Source organism: Coregonus clupeaformis, chromosome 14, assembly GCF_020615455.1.
Source record: "Coregonus clupeaformis isolate EN_2021a chromosome 14, ASM2061545v1, whole genome shotgun sequence".
Classification (NCBI taxonomy): Eukaryota; Metazoa; Chordata; class Actinopteri; order Salmoniformes; family Salmonidae; genus Coregonus; species Coregonus clupeaformis.
In genome coordinates this window covers 10,531,021-10,547,415 of record NC_059205.1, presented here as the reverse complement: position 1 = coordinate 10,547,415, position 16,395 = coordinate 10,531,021, and the positions used below count along the sequence as shown (strand labels likewise).

General features: G+C 43.5%; 1 protein-coding gene across 6 annotated transcripts in view; it reads left to right on the top strand.

Moving 5' to 3' along the window:
* Positions 1-16,395, top strand: part of LOC121580718 (kinesin-like protein KIF1A) — a 58,435-nt gene that overhangs the window by 26,395 nt on the left and 15,645 nt on the right. For 2 of the 6 annotated variants that reach the window (XM_041895722.2, XM_041895718.2), the window contains exons 19-39: positions 1,921-2,004; positions 2,289-2,469; positions 2,571-2,643; positions 3,498-3,594; positions 3,717-3,865; positions 4,864-5,042; positions 5,204-5,341; positions 5,627-5,745; positions 5,887-5,972; positions 6,107-6,242; positions 7,987-8,167; positions 9,319-9,409; positions 9,583-9,701; positions 9,798-9,853; positions 9,964-10,072; positions 10,188-10,254; positions 10,338-10,422; positions 10,776-10,881; positions 11,151-11,174; positions 11,713-11,827; positions 11,960-12,093. In XM_041895722.2, coding sequence (XP_041751656.2) covers positions 1,921-2,004; positions 2,289-2,469; positions 2,571-2,643; positions 3,498-3,594; positions 3,717-3,865; positions 4,864-5,042; positions 5,204-5,341; positions 5,627-5,745; positions 5,887-5,972; positions 6,107-6,242; positions 7,987-8,167; positions 9,319-9,409; positions 9,583-9,701; positions 9,798-9,853; positions 9,964-10,072; positions 10,188-10,254; positions 10,338-10,422; positions 10,776-10,881; positions 11,151-11,174; positions 11,713-11,827; positions 11,960-12,093 — 2,329 coding nt within the window. Of the gene's footprint in view, positions 1-1,905; positions 2,005-2,288; positions 2,470-2,570; positions 2,644-3,497; positions 3,595-3,704; positions 3,866-4,863; positions 5,043-5,203; positions 5,342-5,626; positions 5,746-5,886; positions 5,982-6,106; positions 6,243-7,968; positions 8,168-9,318; positions 9,410-9,582; positions 9,702-9,779; positions 9,854-9,963; positions 10,073-10,187; positions 10,255-10,337; positions 10,423-10,775; positions 10,882-11,150; positions 11,175-11,712; positions 11,828-11,959; positions 12,094-16,395 lie in introns of all 6 variants that reach the window. The other 4 variants (XM_041895723.2, XM_041895719.2, XM_041895717.2 and 1 more) reach the window with 3 other exon arrangements.

Here is a 16,395-nt window from a genome sequence, read left to right as displayed (position 1 = left end):
AAACCAACTAGAAACAAGATCCCACAACTACTGTGGGAAAACAGCCTGTATAAATGTGGTTCCCAATCAGAGACAACCAGCCACAGCTGACACTCGTTGCCTCTGATTGAGAATCACACTGGCCAACATAGAAATGAAACACCTAGAACTACAACACAGAAATCTACACACCCTGGCTCAACATAACAGTGTCCCCAGAGCCAGGGCGTGACAAGCGGGGTGACATGAGAGAACTTGGGAAGGTTGAACACCAGACGGGCTGCAGCGTTCTGGATAAGTTGTAGGAGTTTAATGGCGCAGGCAGGGAGCCCAGCCAACAGCGAGTTGCAGTAATCCAGACGGGAGATGACAAGTGCCTTGATTAGGACCTGTGCCGCTTTCTGTGTAAGGCAGGGTCGTACTCTGCGAATATTGTAGAGCATGAACCTGCAGGATCGGGTCACCGCTTTGATGTTAGCAAGAACGACAGGGTGTTGTCCAGGGTCATGCCAAGGTTCTTTGTACTCTGGGAGGAGGACACAATGGAGTTGTCAACCGTGATGGCGAGATCATGGAGTGGGCAGTCCTTCCCCGGGAGGAAGAGCAGCTCCGTCTGAGTGAGCAGCGCCGGAGATGCCCATCTCGGAGAGGGTGGAGAGGAGGATCTGATGGTTCACAGTATCAAAGGCAGCAGATAGGTCTAGAAGGATAAGAGCAGAGGAGAAAGAGTTAGCTTTAGAAGTGCGGAGAGCCTCCGTGACACAGAGAAGAGCAGTCTCAGTTGAATGAACAGTCTTGAAACCTGACTGGTTTGGATCAAGAAGGTCATTCTGAGAGAGATAGCAGGAGAGTTGGCTAGAGACGGCACGCTTAAGAGTTTTGGAGAGAAAATAAAGAATGGATACTGGTCTGTAGTTGTTGGAGGGATCAAGTGTAGGTTTTTTGAGGAGGGGTGCAACTCTCGCTCTCTTGAAGATGGAAGGGACATAGCCAGCGGTCAAGGATGAGTTGATGAGCGAGGTGAGGTAAGGGAGAAGGTCTCCGGAAATGGTCTGGAGAAGAGAGGAGAGGATTAGACTATAGATTAGGTGTAGACTTTATTGTGAAATGCTTACTTACAAGCCCTTCCCAACAATGCAGAGTTGAAAAGATGACTGGGTATAGACTATAGATTAGGATGACTGGGTTATAGACTGTAGATTACGAAGACTGCGTTATAGACTATAGATTAGGATGACTGGATGATAGACTATAGATTAGCATGACTGGGTTATAGACTATAGATGAGGAAGACTGGGTTATAGACTATAGATTAGGATGACTGGGTTATAGACTATAGATTAGGATGACTGGGTTATAGACAATAGATTAGGATGACTGGGTTATAGACTGTAGATTAGGATGACTGGGTTATAGACTAGAGATAAGGATGACTGGGTTATAGACTGTAGATTAGGATGACTGGGTTATAGACTATAGATTAGGATGACTGGGTTCTAGAATATAGAGACATGGACTAGTGAGGTTCTAGACTATAGAGACGTGGACTAGTGAGGTTCTAGACTATAGAGACGTGGACTAGTGAGGTTCTAGACTATGGAGACGTGGACTAGTGAGGTTCTAGACTATAGAGACATGGACTAGTGAGGTTCTAGACTATGGAGACGTGGACTAGTGAGGTTCTAGACTATAGAGACGTGGACTAGTGAGGTTATAGACTATAGGTATAGTAGTATAATCACAGCAGAAGCAGACAGTAGCTAGCCAACCAGTTGCCTTTTACCCACTTGCCTTTTCCTATCCAGGCTTTGTAGATCACAGCTCGTTGAGGGCAAAACAATTATCCATTCAGTACATGTAGCGTAGGAAAGGGAGCCACTGTAGAACGGCCAAATGTTCACCATCCCCGGTGGTTCTTGTCTGTTGATGATGATGACACAGGGAACGTCATCCTGGAGCCCTGCGAGGGGGCGGAGATCTACGTTAACGGGAAACTGGTGACCACGCCTACTCTGCTTCGCTCAGGTAAGTCTTGACTCCTCAGCGTCTTCCACTGAGCGTGCAAAACATATATAGCACACACGTAAAACATACTGAAAAACCCTATAAGGATTTTATTTATAAATGTTTTATTTGTTTTGGCATGAATCTGCTTCCATATACAACATCTACAAATACACAAAGAATCATCCCAGGTGATTCACACGTGAACACTCCAGGGTTAGAAAAACATCAATAGGTTAAAATGTATGAAATGACTGAGGCGTGATGCGGTTGACCTCTGATTGACCTTTGACTCCTGACCCCAGGGAACCGCATTATCATGGGGAAGAGCCATGTGTTTCGCTTCAATGACCCGGAGCAGGCGCGGCAGGAGCGGGAAAGGACCCCCTGCGCTGAGACCCCCGTGGAGCCTGTGGACTGGGCCTTCGCCCAGAGAGAGCTGCTGGAGAAACAGGGCATCGACATGAAGCAAGAGATGGAGTCAAGGTACAATAATCGATGGACTACCTTTGGCAAAGCACCAGCTGTAATGAACTTTTATATAGTATGACTTTGTTAAAACTGATTTGTGCCAATTTTGTCTCCAGGCTTCAAGAGTTAGAAGATCAATACCGCCGAGAACGAGAGGAGGCCAGTAACCTTCTGGAACAACAGCGACTGGTAAGACAGGCCACTAAGAGATACCCCTTTAAAAGTGTTGTTTTTATAAATACAGGTAAAAGTCAGTAAATTAGAATATTTTGAAAAACTTGATTTATTTCAGTAATTGCATTCAAAAGGTGTAACTTGTACATTATATTTATTCATTGCACACAGACTGATGCATTCAAATGTTTATTTCATTTAATTTTGATGATTTGAAGTGGCAACAAATGAAAATCCAAAATTCCGTGTGTCACAAAATTAGAATATTGTGTAAGGGTTACATTTTGAAGACACCTGGTGCCACAAACTAATCAGCTGATTAACTCAAAACACCTGCAAAGGGCTTTAAATGGTCTCTCAGTCCAGTTCTGAAGCCTACACAAACATGGGGAAGACTTCAGATTTGACAGCTGTCCAAAAGGCGACCATCGACACATTGCACAAGGAGGGAAAGACACAAAAGGTTATTGCAGAAGAGGCTGGCTGTTCTCAGAGCTCTGTGTCCAAACACATTAATAGAGAGGCAAAGGGAAGGAAAAACTGTGGTCAGAAAAAGTGTACAAGCGATAGGGATCACCGCGCCCTAGTCAAGATTGTGAAAAAAAACCCATTCAAAAATGTGGGGGAGATTCACAAGGAGTGGACAGCTGCTGGAGTCAGGGCTTCAAGATCCACCACCAAGAGACGCTGAAGTGTGCAATGAATAAATATAATGTACAAGTTACACCTTTTGAATGCAATTACTGAAATAAATCAAGTTTTTCAAAATATTCTAATTTACTGACTTTTACCTGTATATAGGAGATATATGGCCGATATATGGGCTTCTGTCATGTGATTTGATGTGTCTGTACCGCGGTCTCTCCTAGGACTATGAGAGTAAACTGGAGGCCCTGCAGAAACAGGTGGACAGAAACTCCCGTTGCCTGGAGTCCCCAGAGGAAGAGGAGGAGCCTGAGGAGGAAGGTGAGACAGTGATCCACCTTTTCTTCACATTTTTACAATAATTTTGAAATAAGATGCCCGTTGCTGAGGCCAGACAATGGAGCATTTTTAGAATGATGGAATGTTTGAAGTTTTTCCCATAGTTCCGTGGACCAAGTGTGAGACGGAGCTTGCACTGTGGGCATTCCGTAAGTGGCGTTTCTACCAGTTCACCTCCCTGAGGGACCTGCTGTGGGGCAACGCCATCTTCCTCAAGGAAGCCAACGCCATCAGTGTGGAGCTGAAGAAGAAGGTACACTGTCATTATATACAGTGAGCTCCAAAAGTATTGGGACAGTGACACATTTGTTGTTGTTGTTGTTTTGGCTCTGTACTCCAGAATTTTGGATTTTAAATGATACAATGACTATGAGGTTAAACAGCATTTTTTAGGGTATTTTCATCCAAATTGGGTGAACCATTTAGAAATTACAGCACTTTTTGTACATAGTCCACCCATTTTAGGGGACCAAAAGTATTGGAACAAATTCACTTATATGTGTATTAAAGTAGTCAAAAGTTTAGTATTTGGTCCCATATTCCATAGCACGCAATGATTACATCAAGCTTGTGACTCTACAAACTTGTTAGATGCATTTGCTGTTTGTTTTAGTTGTGTTTCATATTATTGTGCTCAATAGAAATGAATCGTAATTAATGATATTCCTATTTACAATAAAAGTGACTCCATAATGACACAACACATTATTTACCATTAATTTCTATTGGGCACAAAGTATCATTTCAAATCCAAAGTGCTGGAGTACAGAGCCAAAAAAACAAAAAATGCGTCACTGTCCCAATACTTTTGGAGCTCACTGTACATTATATCTATAAAGTAGAACAAAGATTCCACGTAGAAACTGTAAGATATCAGTCAAATGAAACTGCGTTGTTAATCAGTTCAGTCAATCTACCAAATGAGTGTGCATAGAATTAGACGGTTACTATTCTTAGTACAAAAAAATAGGAAAATGTATGTACTCACTGCTGTAAGTCACTCTCGATAAGAGAGTGTGCTAAATGACTAAAGTATAAAAATGTTAAATGGAAACTGTAAATCCATTCAATGAGTCAGCAAAGACTGGTATTGAAAAAAAATATCCTTGCGTTGTCATTGAACCTTTACAATTGTGAATCGGTTCGTTGAGTCAGTGAAATGAGATTTAAATTGACAACAACATTCTACAACAAAACTATTTTGTTGCTAACGTGCTAAAATGTAAAAATGATCCTCTCTCTCCTTTGCAGGTCCAGTTCCAGTTTGTGCTGCTGACCGACACACTGTACTCCCCACTGCCCCCGGACCTGCTGCCCCCCAGTGTGGCCAAGGAGAGGGAGAGACGGCCCTTCCCCCGCACCATCGTAGCAGTGGAGGTCCAGGACCAGAAGAACGGGGCCACACACTACTGGACCCTGGAGAAACTCAGGTATGTGTGGGGGGATCGTGGGAGTTTGTACAGGTTTATTTTAAACGTAGCTCAGGTATGTAGGACTATATGGGTTTACGTTACCCAGCATCTACTTTACTGTGTCTGTTGCTTTGACGTAATTTGTGCTGACTGTGTGTTGACTGTTCTGCCCCCTGTAGACAGAGGCTGGACCTGATGAGGGAGATGTACGACCGTGCGGCGGAGGTGCCCAGCAGCACCGTGGAGGACTGTGACCAGGCCCTGACCGGGGGAGACCCATTCTATGACCGCTTCCCATGGTTCCGTCTGGTGGGCAGGTCAGTCATGGACCCAGTCCCTGTTCTTTTCAAATGTATCCGTCTTTCCCTTCCTTCCTTGAGGTAATCACTAAGCAGACAGTGTTTTCATTATGAGAGCAAAAGGATGGAAACAGATCCAATAGGATACAGATACGGAGGGGAGGATACACATGAAAAATATTTGAACAGGGCCCCACTAGAGACCACCTCAAGATTCTACGACGCTCTGAAATGATTGCCCTGTGTCTGTTCCTGCTCCTCCTCTCTATCTCTCCCGCTCTCCTTCTCTGTCCCCGTCCACAGGGCGTTTGTGTACCTGAGTAACCTGCTGTACCCCGTGCCCCTGGTGCACCGTGTGGCCATCGTCAGTGAGAAGGGAGAGGTGAAGGGCTTCCTTAGGGTGGCAGTGCAGGCCATCTCAGGTACTGAGAGTTGACTCTTGTAGTGTGACTGAGACCGACTAAGACATAGTGATCCAGCAGCTATTACAGTTTGTTTATGGATGCTTCGAGTGTTTGTTGAGTGTTTGGAGTCGTAACCAACCAGCTGTCTTCTCTCCCCAGCTGATGAAGAAGCCCCTGACTATGGCTCTGGTGTCAGACAGTCAGGAACTGCCAAGATCTCCTTTGAGGACCAACAGTTTGAGAAGGTAGAATCAGTAAGAAATTATATAAAAACTTGAGTATTTGCCAAGCCACTGTCTGCATGCTGTATCTAAAACAATGCAGTGTCATTATCTAAAAGGGTTCTAATATATATAATATCAAGTGTTTGTCTGGTCAGTTCCAGACAGAGTCGTGTTCTGGCGGCATGTCCCACTCTAACACCTCCCAAGAGGAGCTCCGCTTTGTTGAGGGGGAGGGACAGACCTCTGACATAGGAGCTGACCCTGATGAGGTCAACAACAACACCTGTGCTGGTGAGGGCATCTTCGTCATCATCTTCATCATCATCACACCTGATTTCTCTATAATATAATGTGTTATGTAAGTTCTGTTGGTATTGCAAGTGTGGTCTCAAAGTTAGGCCCCACTTTCTACTATAAATAGATATTCAATGGTGTACAATGGCAGCGCCCACAGTACAAATCATTGAGGATGACAAACAAAGTCAAGGACTTATTCCCATTGTGGTCCACAGATATTAACCGCACAAATATGTTTAGAGAAGACATACAGTGGGGAGAACAAGTATTTGATACACAAGTATTTGATACACTGCTGATTTTCAAAAATCCAGAAAATCACATTGTATGATTTGTAAGTAATTCATTTGCATTTTATTGCATGACATAAGTATTTGATCACCTACCAACCAGTAACAATTCCGGCTCTCACAGACCTATTAGTTTTTCTTTAAGAAGCCCTCCTGTTCTCCACTCATAACCTGTATTAACTGCACCTGTATGAACTCGTTACCTGTACCTCGGTCTGGGGCTCCATGCAAGATCTCACCTCGTGGGGAATCAATGATCATGAGGAAGGTGAGGGATCAGCCCAGAACTACACGGCAGGACCTGGTCAATGACCTGAAGAGAGCTGGGACCACAGTCTCAAAGAAAACCATTAGTAACACACTACGCCGTCATGAATTAAAATCCTGCAGCGCACACAAGGTCCCACTGCCAGCGCATGTCCAGGCACGTCTGAAGTTTGCCAATGACCATCTGGATGATCCAGATGAGGAATGGGAGAAGATCATGTGGTCTGATGAGACAAAAATAGAGCTTTTTGGTCTAAACTCCACTCGCCGTGTTTGGAGGAAGAAGAAGGATGAGTACAACCCCAAGAACACCATCCCAACTGTGAAGCATGGAGGTGGAAACATCATTCTTTGGGGATGCTTTTCTGAAAAGGGGACAGGACGACTGCACCGTATTGAGGGGAGGATGGATGGGGCCATGTATCGCGAGATCTTGGCCAACAACCTCCTTCCCTCAGTAAGAGCATTGAAGATGGGTCGTGGCTGGGTCTTCCAGCATGACAACGACCCGAAACACACAGCCAGGGCAACTAAGGAGTGGCTCCGTAAGAAGCATCTCTCAAGGTCCTGGAGTGGCCTAGCCAGTCTCCAGACCTGAACCCAATAGAAAATCTTTGGAGGGAGCTGAAAGTCCGTATTGCCCAGCGACAGCCCCGAAACCTGAAGGATCTGGAGAAGGTCTGTATGGAGGAGTGGGCCAAAATCCCTGCTGCAGTGTGTGCAAACCTGGTCAAGACCTACAGGAAACGTATGATCTCTGTAATTGCAAACAAAGGTTTCTGTACCAAATATTAAGTTCTGCTTTTCTGATGTATCAAATACTTATGTCATGCAATAAAATGCAAATTAATTACTTAAAAATCATACAATGTGATTTTCTGGATTTTTGTTTTAGATTCCGTCTCTCACAGTTGAAGTGTACATATGATAAAAAATTACAGACAATCTACATGCTTTGTAGGTAGGAAAACCTGCAAAATCGGCAGTGTATCAAATACTTGTTCTCCCCACTGTATTTATGTACGCCTATCTAGGGTGTAATGCATCGGATAATTGTTTATTCAATGTGTCGATGTGTTTCGTATCGGTCCCTATCCAAATAAACCATAATATGAAAATGAAATGTAAACTGAAAGGTCGACGTGTACTCACTATGACCACAGACTTGTCCCCCGTCACAGCCACTCCGGAGGCCCCTCAGAGCCCGTTGAAGGGGGTTCTGGGTCTGGAACTACCTCTGGAGCTGAACCAGGAGAAGGGCCTGTCCCACCTCCGCATCGGATCCACCTTCACCTTCAGGGTCACCGTGCTGCAGGCCTCCAGCATCTCCGCCGAATATGCCGATATCTTTTGCCAGTTCAAGTGAGTGCCTCCCACCCAGCTTTTTGATGTATTTTATACTTTATTTGACCAGGAAGTGTTTTGAGGTTTAGGTTAAATGTTTTTGAGAGAGACTTGACAAGATGTCAGTGAGGAAAAGCATTTGGAATGATGATGATGACAAGATGTTGCATATGGGGGCATTTGTTTCTAAAATCTCCTCTTAGGAACAACTGCAAGTGTCTATGGTTCAAGTACTTTAACTCAGGCAGTCCTCATATTCTAACTGTCTCATAGCTCATTGCTATGACGACGCCGTGCCATTCAGGAATTTTCACTTCTCTCTATCCAGAAACCACCCCATCCTCTCTTGATTTAAACAAAAATCTTATGGTTAATGTTATTCCTAAGGGTTTGTGTTATTCGTAAGGGTTTGTGTTATTCGTAAGGGTTAGTGTTATTCCCAAGGGTTAGGGATATTCCCAAGGGTTAGGGATATTCCCAAGGGTTAGTGTTATTCCTAAGGGTTAGTGATATTCCCAAGGGTTAGTGATATTCCCAAGGGTTAGTGTTATTCCCAAGGGTTAGTGTTATTCCTAAGGGTTAGTGTTATTCCTATGGCAGACTCGTCTGATGGTGAAAGACAAGTGTCCACCAAATGTGATCATAATCAGTGCAGCATATTGCAAGTAGTAAATAGTATATACTGAGTGTACAAAACATTAGGAACGCTTTCCTAATATTGAGTTGCACCCGCTTTTGCCCTCAGAACAGCCTCAATTCGTTGGGGCATGGACTCGGGAAACTGTTGAGTGTGAAAAACCCAGCAGTGTTGCAGTTCTTGACACAAACCGGTGCGCCTGGCACCTACAACCATACCCCGTTCAAAGTTACTTAAATATTTTGTCTTGCCCCTTTACCCTCTGAATGTCTCAGTTGTCTCAAGGCTTAAAAATCCTTCTTTAACCTGTCTCCTCCCCTTCATCTACACTGATGGAAGTGGATTTAACAAGTGACATCAATAAGGGATCATAGTTTTCACCTGGTCAGTCTATGTCATGGAAATATGTTTTGTACACTCAGTGTATATTAGTGTTACAGTGCAGTAGTATAATGTATATGGTTTTGTATACACTCAATGTACATGATTACTGAATATTTAATATTGATTGAATGTGTTTTCCTACTTACAGCTTCATCCACCGACATGACGAGGCGTTCTCCACTGAGCCACTGAAGAACACTGGCAGAGGTCCTCCTCTGGGATTCTACCATGTACAGAATGTAAGTACTGACCATAAACGATATATTCTTATTCATTACAACTAATAGGTGACTACAAGTGTTATTTCTATGATATTACCATGAATTAATCATGAATTTGTATTTCCTTGTATCATCCATTGTAATACGCCTTATTGAGTGATGGCTAACCTCGCTTTTGATTTGTCTATTAGATCACAGTGGAGGTCACCAAGTCGTTTGTGGAGTACATCAAGACCCAGCCCATCGTCTTTGAGGTGTTTGGCCACTACCAGAAACAGCCGTTCCCACCCCTCTGCAAAGACCTCATCAGGTGATAGAACTGTACTTGCTCTCTTCTTCTTCAAATTGTCCTGTTTCACTGTCTTGCTAAAACAGTCCATTTTAAAAGTTCACACTTTTTTCCCAGTCCCCTTCGACCTTCTAGGAGGCAATTCCCGAGGGTCATGCCCTTGTCTAAACCAGGTGAGGGGTCAAACGTGGCTTTGTGTTCTTCTCTTTATCTTAGCAAAGTATTTTGTCACAGAGCCAGAACGTTAACCAGAACAGATTCATTCATTCCTTCTCTTTCACAGTGCCGGCCACCAAGCTAAACACCTTAACCCGCTCCACGGCTGGCCCATGTCACTCCAAATATGACCTCATGGCCTTCTTTGAGATCTGTGAGCTGGAGGCCAATGGAGAGTGAGCAACCTTACATCTGTTTCCTTACTTCCCCATTCATATCAAGGAATCAAATGGACACAACAATCATAATCCACTCATATAGTTTGTAAATGTGTTCTGTGTCTGTCCTCAGCTACATCCCTTCAGTGGTGGACCACAAAGGTGGCATGCCTTGCCATGGAACCTTCCTCCTTCACCAGGTAAAGAATTGCAACTTTTTCAGAGGGGAGTTGATTTGAATCTATTTCCAGTGTTGATTTCCTGTCTGCTGGCCTGTCCACAGGGCATCCAGAGGAGGATCACAGTTACCGTAGCGCACGAGACAGGAAATTACGTAGAGTGGAAGGAGGTCAAGGAGCTGGTGGTGGGTGAGTACGGATGGAAGAATGCTTTATTAGGAGACAACAGAGCGTAATGACAATAAAGATCCACTAGCTCCATCTTTACAGTACATCAATAAATCAATCAAATATATTTATAGAGCCCTGTTTACATCAGCAGATGTCACAAAGTGCTTATACAGAAACCCAGCCTAAAACCCCAGAGAGCAAGCAATGCAGATGTAGAAGCACGGTGGCTAGGAAACACTCCCTAGAAAGGCAGGAACCTATGGAGGAACCTAGAGAGGAACCAGGCTCTGAGGGGTGGCCTGTCCTCTTCTGGCTGTGTCGGGTGGATCATAAAGATCCATCTCTGACTTTTGACCTTTGACCTCTCTCAGGGCGTATCCGGAACACTCCGGAGGCTGACGAGACCATCATTGACCCAAACATCCTCTCCCTCAACATCTTGTCTGCAGGCTACGTCTGGCCCTCGTATGACGACAAGTACGTACGCTTTCCCCTTTCGGAGCTTTTACTGTACACACTGTACATACTGTAGTTATGTATCAATGGCCTTAGCTTGTTTCTCTCTTTCACAACAGCACTGAATATGATTTTCCTTAATGTGATGCTGCAGTATGTCTATTTTTCTCTCTTTCTGTTGTTGTATATTAGCACTGTGTATTGTTGTCACGTTGCTACTGTGAAATCCACAGCCAAGCTGCTTGTTTAACCCGCTCCCCCTTCTCTCTTTGTGCTTCGCTGTATTGCAGTGTTTCCCTGGGAGTTGACCATAGGTATAACACACAACCTTTTCCCTTCTCTCCTCTCAACTCTGTTTCTTTCTTTTTTTTAAATCTTTTTTTTTCGAACATTTTTCTGCTGTTTTTTTAATCCCACGTGTTCATTTGACTTGACGCTAAACAGTGAATTAAAAAGCTGTTGTTTCTGTCCATGTATAGAGTTTGTTTCACTACCCCTTGTCTTTTGAGGGGCTTGCGCAACTGAATACTCTTTCCTCCTGATATTGCCTGATCTATGACGATGAAGGAAAGTCATACTACATGTTTCCATTCATTCACCATTGACAAATTGAAAACGACATCTATATACCAGTGGAGGCTGCTGAGGGGAGGACGGCTCATAATAATGGCTGGAACGGAGCAAATGGAATGGCATCAAACGCACAGAAACCATGTGTTTGATGTTGTTGATACCTTTCCACTAATTCCGCTCCAGACATTACCACGTGCCCGTCCTCCCCAATTAAGGTACCACCAGCCTCCTGTGCTATACACAAAAAACACTCACTTTTGCCCTTACGTTTACCTACAGGACGTTTTACCGATTTGAGGCAGCGTGGGACAGCTCCATGCACAACTCCCTCCTTCTGAACCGCGTCACTCCCTATGGAGAGAAGATCTACATCACCCTCTCAGCTTACCTAGAGGTAAACATTTCCCTCGCTGCAACCCCAAAACATCACCCAGGTTGGCTCTCTATATTGACAGGGAAAGTTAGCCTGTACAGTACAATGTAAAGGGCTGTGAGTTTAGTGCTGGTTCTGATCCATTCCTTTCAGATGGAGAACTGCACCCAGCCGACGGTGATCACCAAAGACTTCTGTATGGTGTTCTACTCCCGTGACGCCAAGCTCCCCGCCTCTCGATCCATTAGGAACCTCTTCAGTACCGGCTGCCTCAGGCCCTCAGAGAGGTAGCTAGGCCCGTTGAAATAGAATTAGAACATATTATTCTAGGTTATATACACTACCAGTCAAAAGTTTGGACACACCTACTCATTCAAGGGTTTTTCTTGATTTTTACTATTTTCTACATTGTAGAATAATCAAAATAATGAAATAACACATATGGAATCATGTAGTAACCAAAGAAGTGTTAAACAAATCAAAATATATTTTATATTTGAGATTCTTCAAAGTAGCCACCCTTTGCCTTGATGACAGCTTTGCACACTCTTGGCATTCTCTCAACCAGCTTCATGAGGTAGTCACCTGGAATGCATTTCAATTAACAGGTGTGCTTTGTTAAAAGTTAATTTGTGGAATTTCTTTCCTTCTTAATGCGTTTGAGCCAATCAGTTGTGTTGTGACAAGGTAGGGGTGGTATACAGAAGATAGACCTATTTGGTAAAAGACCCAGTCAATATTATGGCAAGAGCAGCTCAAATAAGCAAAGAGAAACGACAGTCCATCATTACTTTAAGACATGAAGGTCAGTCAATATGGAAAATGTCAAGTTTCTTCAAGTGCAGTCGCAAAAACCATCAAGCACTATGATGAAACTGGCTCTCATGAGAACCGCCACAGGAGGGCGGAGCTAGCATGTTGGAGTGAACGGCTGTGTGTGAGAGGCTCCCGCAACTTTTTTGCGAAATAATCTAACCTAACTTACTTTATTGCACTTGTTACAACAAACTTTTCTTTCTAATACAATATTGTAACTTTCTATGTGAAAATGCCTAGTAATAAGCGACCAAAGGACAATAAATCTACATCAGAGGCCTACTCCCCACCAAACAACGAGACAAACATGGCGGAAGGCACAGGTAACAACGTGACACTTACAGAACTTACCCGGGCTTTGGGAGAACTACGTGTTGCTATAGCGGAGGATCTTAAGGCTACTATTGCTGAACTGGACACTAAAATCGAGAGCACCATTCGAACGAGTCGCTTCGCAGGGCCAGAGTATTGTGGACCTTGAGAAAGCTTCTGAATTCAACGCTGGTAGGATCGACGAGTTAGAGAAGCTATGCACGTCATTGCAGGATAATGTGCAGAGGCTTTCTGTGAAAGTGGTCGACCTGGAGGGCAGATCCAGGCGTCATAACCTTCGCGTGGTGGGTCTGGCAGAAGGGGGTGGAGGCGGGCTCTCGCCCCACCGACTTCTTCGCCAAGCTACTGAAGGATGCAATGGGACCGGATGTTTTGGCGTCGGATCCCCTACTGGACCGTGCACATCGCGCCCTTGTCCCAGTGCCTGGACCGGGCCAGCGTCCTCGCCCAGTAATCATCTGTTGTCACAGTTTCAAGACCAAGGATCTTATCCTGCACGAGGCTCGAATGAGGGGCAACCTGTTACATAAAGGGCACCCCTTTCGTGTCTATGAGGACTATGCGCCCGATGTGGCAAAGCACCGCGCTGGCTACAGAGATGTCATGACCAAACTCTACAAACTCCATCTTCGCCCAGCCTTGCTCTTCCCTGCAAGACTAAGAATTACCCCGCCTTCCGGGGAGAAGATCTGGCTCTCCTCGGTTCTGGACGCAGAGAAGTTTGTCCGGGAATATACTCCAATCCCCCGTACAGGTTAGAGTGCCTTGTCATTGTGTGTTAAGGTCTGCTCACGGACTCGAATTACCATACCATACCATAACGGGTGAAACCGTATTCAACGGTCTCAGCAAGGGCTACCGAACATGTAATACGATGAGCTGACCAATGGAGGGTGGTCAGAGCTCTCACTTAACGTTAATTTCACTTTCATTCCGACTGGGTTTAGAGCGATGCCTGTTTGGGAGGCCTTCCAGGTCGGATCATTGACACTTTCGGATGGATATACTTATATTCCCCCATTTTTGTTTTGTTTCGTTATTTATTTTTCAATTCTTACATTATTCCTGTGTGTACATATAATAATAATTATTTGTACTTTATTATTATTTTCTCTTAGCATTTTAGTATTATGTATGTGTATATTTTAAATTTGTATAGATTATTATTCTGGGGTATGCATGTTTGTGTATGTAGATGCGTGTGTATGTATCTGTATATATTTAAGAATATTTATTTTATATGTATATATTTTTTGGGTGTGTGTATGTATGTGTGCGTGTATACGTGTGTATATGTGTGTGTGTGTGCGTATATATATACGTATGTGTGTGTGTGTGTGTATGTATGTAGGTATACACATGTATGTATGTATGTATGTATGTGTGTGTGTGGATGTGTATATGTGTATGTGTATGTGTGCACATATGTATTTTAAAAATTTTTACATTTTTATTTACTTTGTTATTTTTTTGATTGGGGGGTACGTTCAATTTATCAAAATCCTTGTTCCCTTCTCCTAACCCACAATATGTAACTGTACTGCTGTCTATGTCGGTTACTGATGGTTTATGTTTAGACCGGTATTGCTTAGCAATAGAATCTTGTGATGATACATCTTGCTTATCTCAGGGATTGACCCAAGATGAACCTTAAGTGCGCAATATGTTTAAGTTGCAACTTATTCTGTTTAGGTTTATTAGATGCTAATTGAACACTTTAAGTGCGGGAGCCTCCTCAGTTCATATGTTAGTAGAAGTTCTAGGATAGTGAGAGGTGAGCGCATAGTTGGGATTTTATTTGTGTTTTACCTCTTGTTCGAGGTCGCGCCGTGCTTTTTTGGCATCGGCCAGACAATGTGTTTGTTATTTTTATTTTCATTTTTTTTTCTGTCCTATGTGTGTATGCCTGTTAAATGTGGGTTGATGGGGGGGGTAAAGGTTGGGGAAAGTAGGGGAACAGGGTGGAGAGTAAAGGTGCTTCGGGATACTGCTCGGGTGTAGGTGCTACATATGCTGATCGTGATGGTTTGGTGCGCTTTCTTACCTTTTTAGTGAGTTACATGTAATGCAGGCCACCATAGGAACTACAAATGAGGGCGGGACTTACATTCACTTCCTGGAATGTCAAGGGTTTAAACGAACCAATTAAGAGAGGCAGGGTCCTAGCCCACTTGAAAGCACTTTCGTCTGATATTATATTTTTGCAAGAAACCCATCTGAAAAACAAATCTCATAACAGACTTAAATGTAAGTGGGTGGGACAAGTGTATCACTCTAACTTCTCTGCCAAAACGAGAGGCACAGCGATTCTGGTACGGAAAGGAATTCCCTTTCTACATAAAACCACTATTGTGGATAAAGAGGGTCGTTATGTGATCGTAATAGGAGAGATCCATTCTACTTCTGTAACTCTACTAAATATCTATGGGCCAAACATTGATAACCCCTCTTTTTTCAAAAGAGTCCTTGCCCTGATTCCAGATATCTCCCATACTAATCTGGTCATTGGAGGGGACCTTAACTGTGTACTAGACCAATATTTGGATCGATCCTCTACCCGGCGAACCCCTACCTCCCATTCAAGCGAATTCTTGAATACCTACATAAAAAATTCTAATTTATTTGATATATGGAGGATCTCTAATCCTACGGGTAGGGAATACTCCTTTTACTCTCATGTTCACAATGTATATACTGAATTGACTACTTTTTGGTTGATGCTAAACTACTCCCCCTATACCTGTAATGTGAGATATCATGATATTATAATCTCTGACCACAGTCCACTCACCTTCTCCCTGAGATTGGGTGACATCGTACCAAACGAGAGGGTCTGGAGGTTGAATCCTCAGCTCCTCACAGAACCAACATTCTGTGAACATCTTAAAGACCAAATTACATTTTTCTTTGATACCAACGACAACACAGAGACTTCCCCAGCATTATTGTGGGAAACGCTGAAGGCTTATTTGAGAGGCTGTATCATCTCCTTTCAGACTGCCAAGAGTAGGCAAAACAGAAAAAATTGGTAGAACTGGAGGGACAAATTCACTTACTGGATAGGGAGAATGCTAGACATCCATCTATGGAGAAACATAAACAAATTATGTCTTTAAAATTTAAATACAATCAGATCCTCTCGGCTAAAATTGCTAAATCTTTTCTCTATGCCAAGCAAAAATATTTTGAGTTTGGTGACAAACCACACAAATTACTCGCCAGACAACTTCGAAAAAACGTGAGTGACCGAATGATTCACAAAGTTAAATCTGCATCTGGGGAATTACTCTCCTCCCCCAAAGACATCAATGACAGATTCCGTCAGTTTTATGAGACTCTATATACATCTAAAGCGGATCCTAACCCCTTAATTATGCAAAACTTTTTGGAGGACTGTAATCTTCCTGCCCTGAACCAGGAAGACTCTAACTTCCTGAATA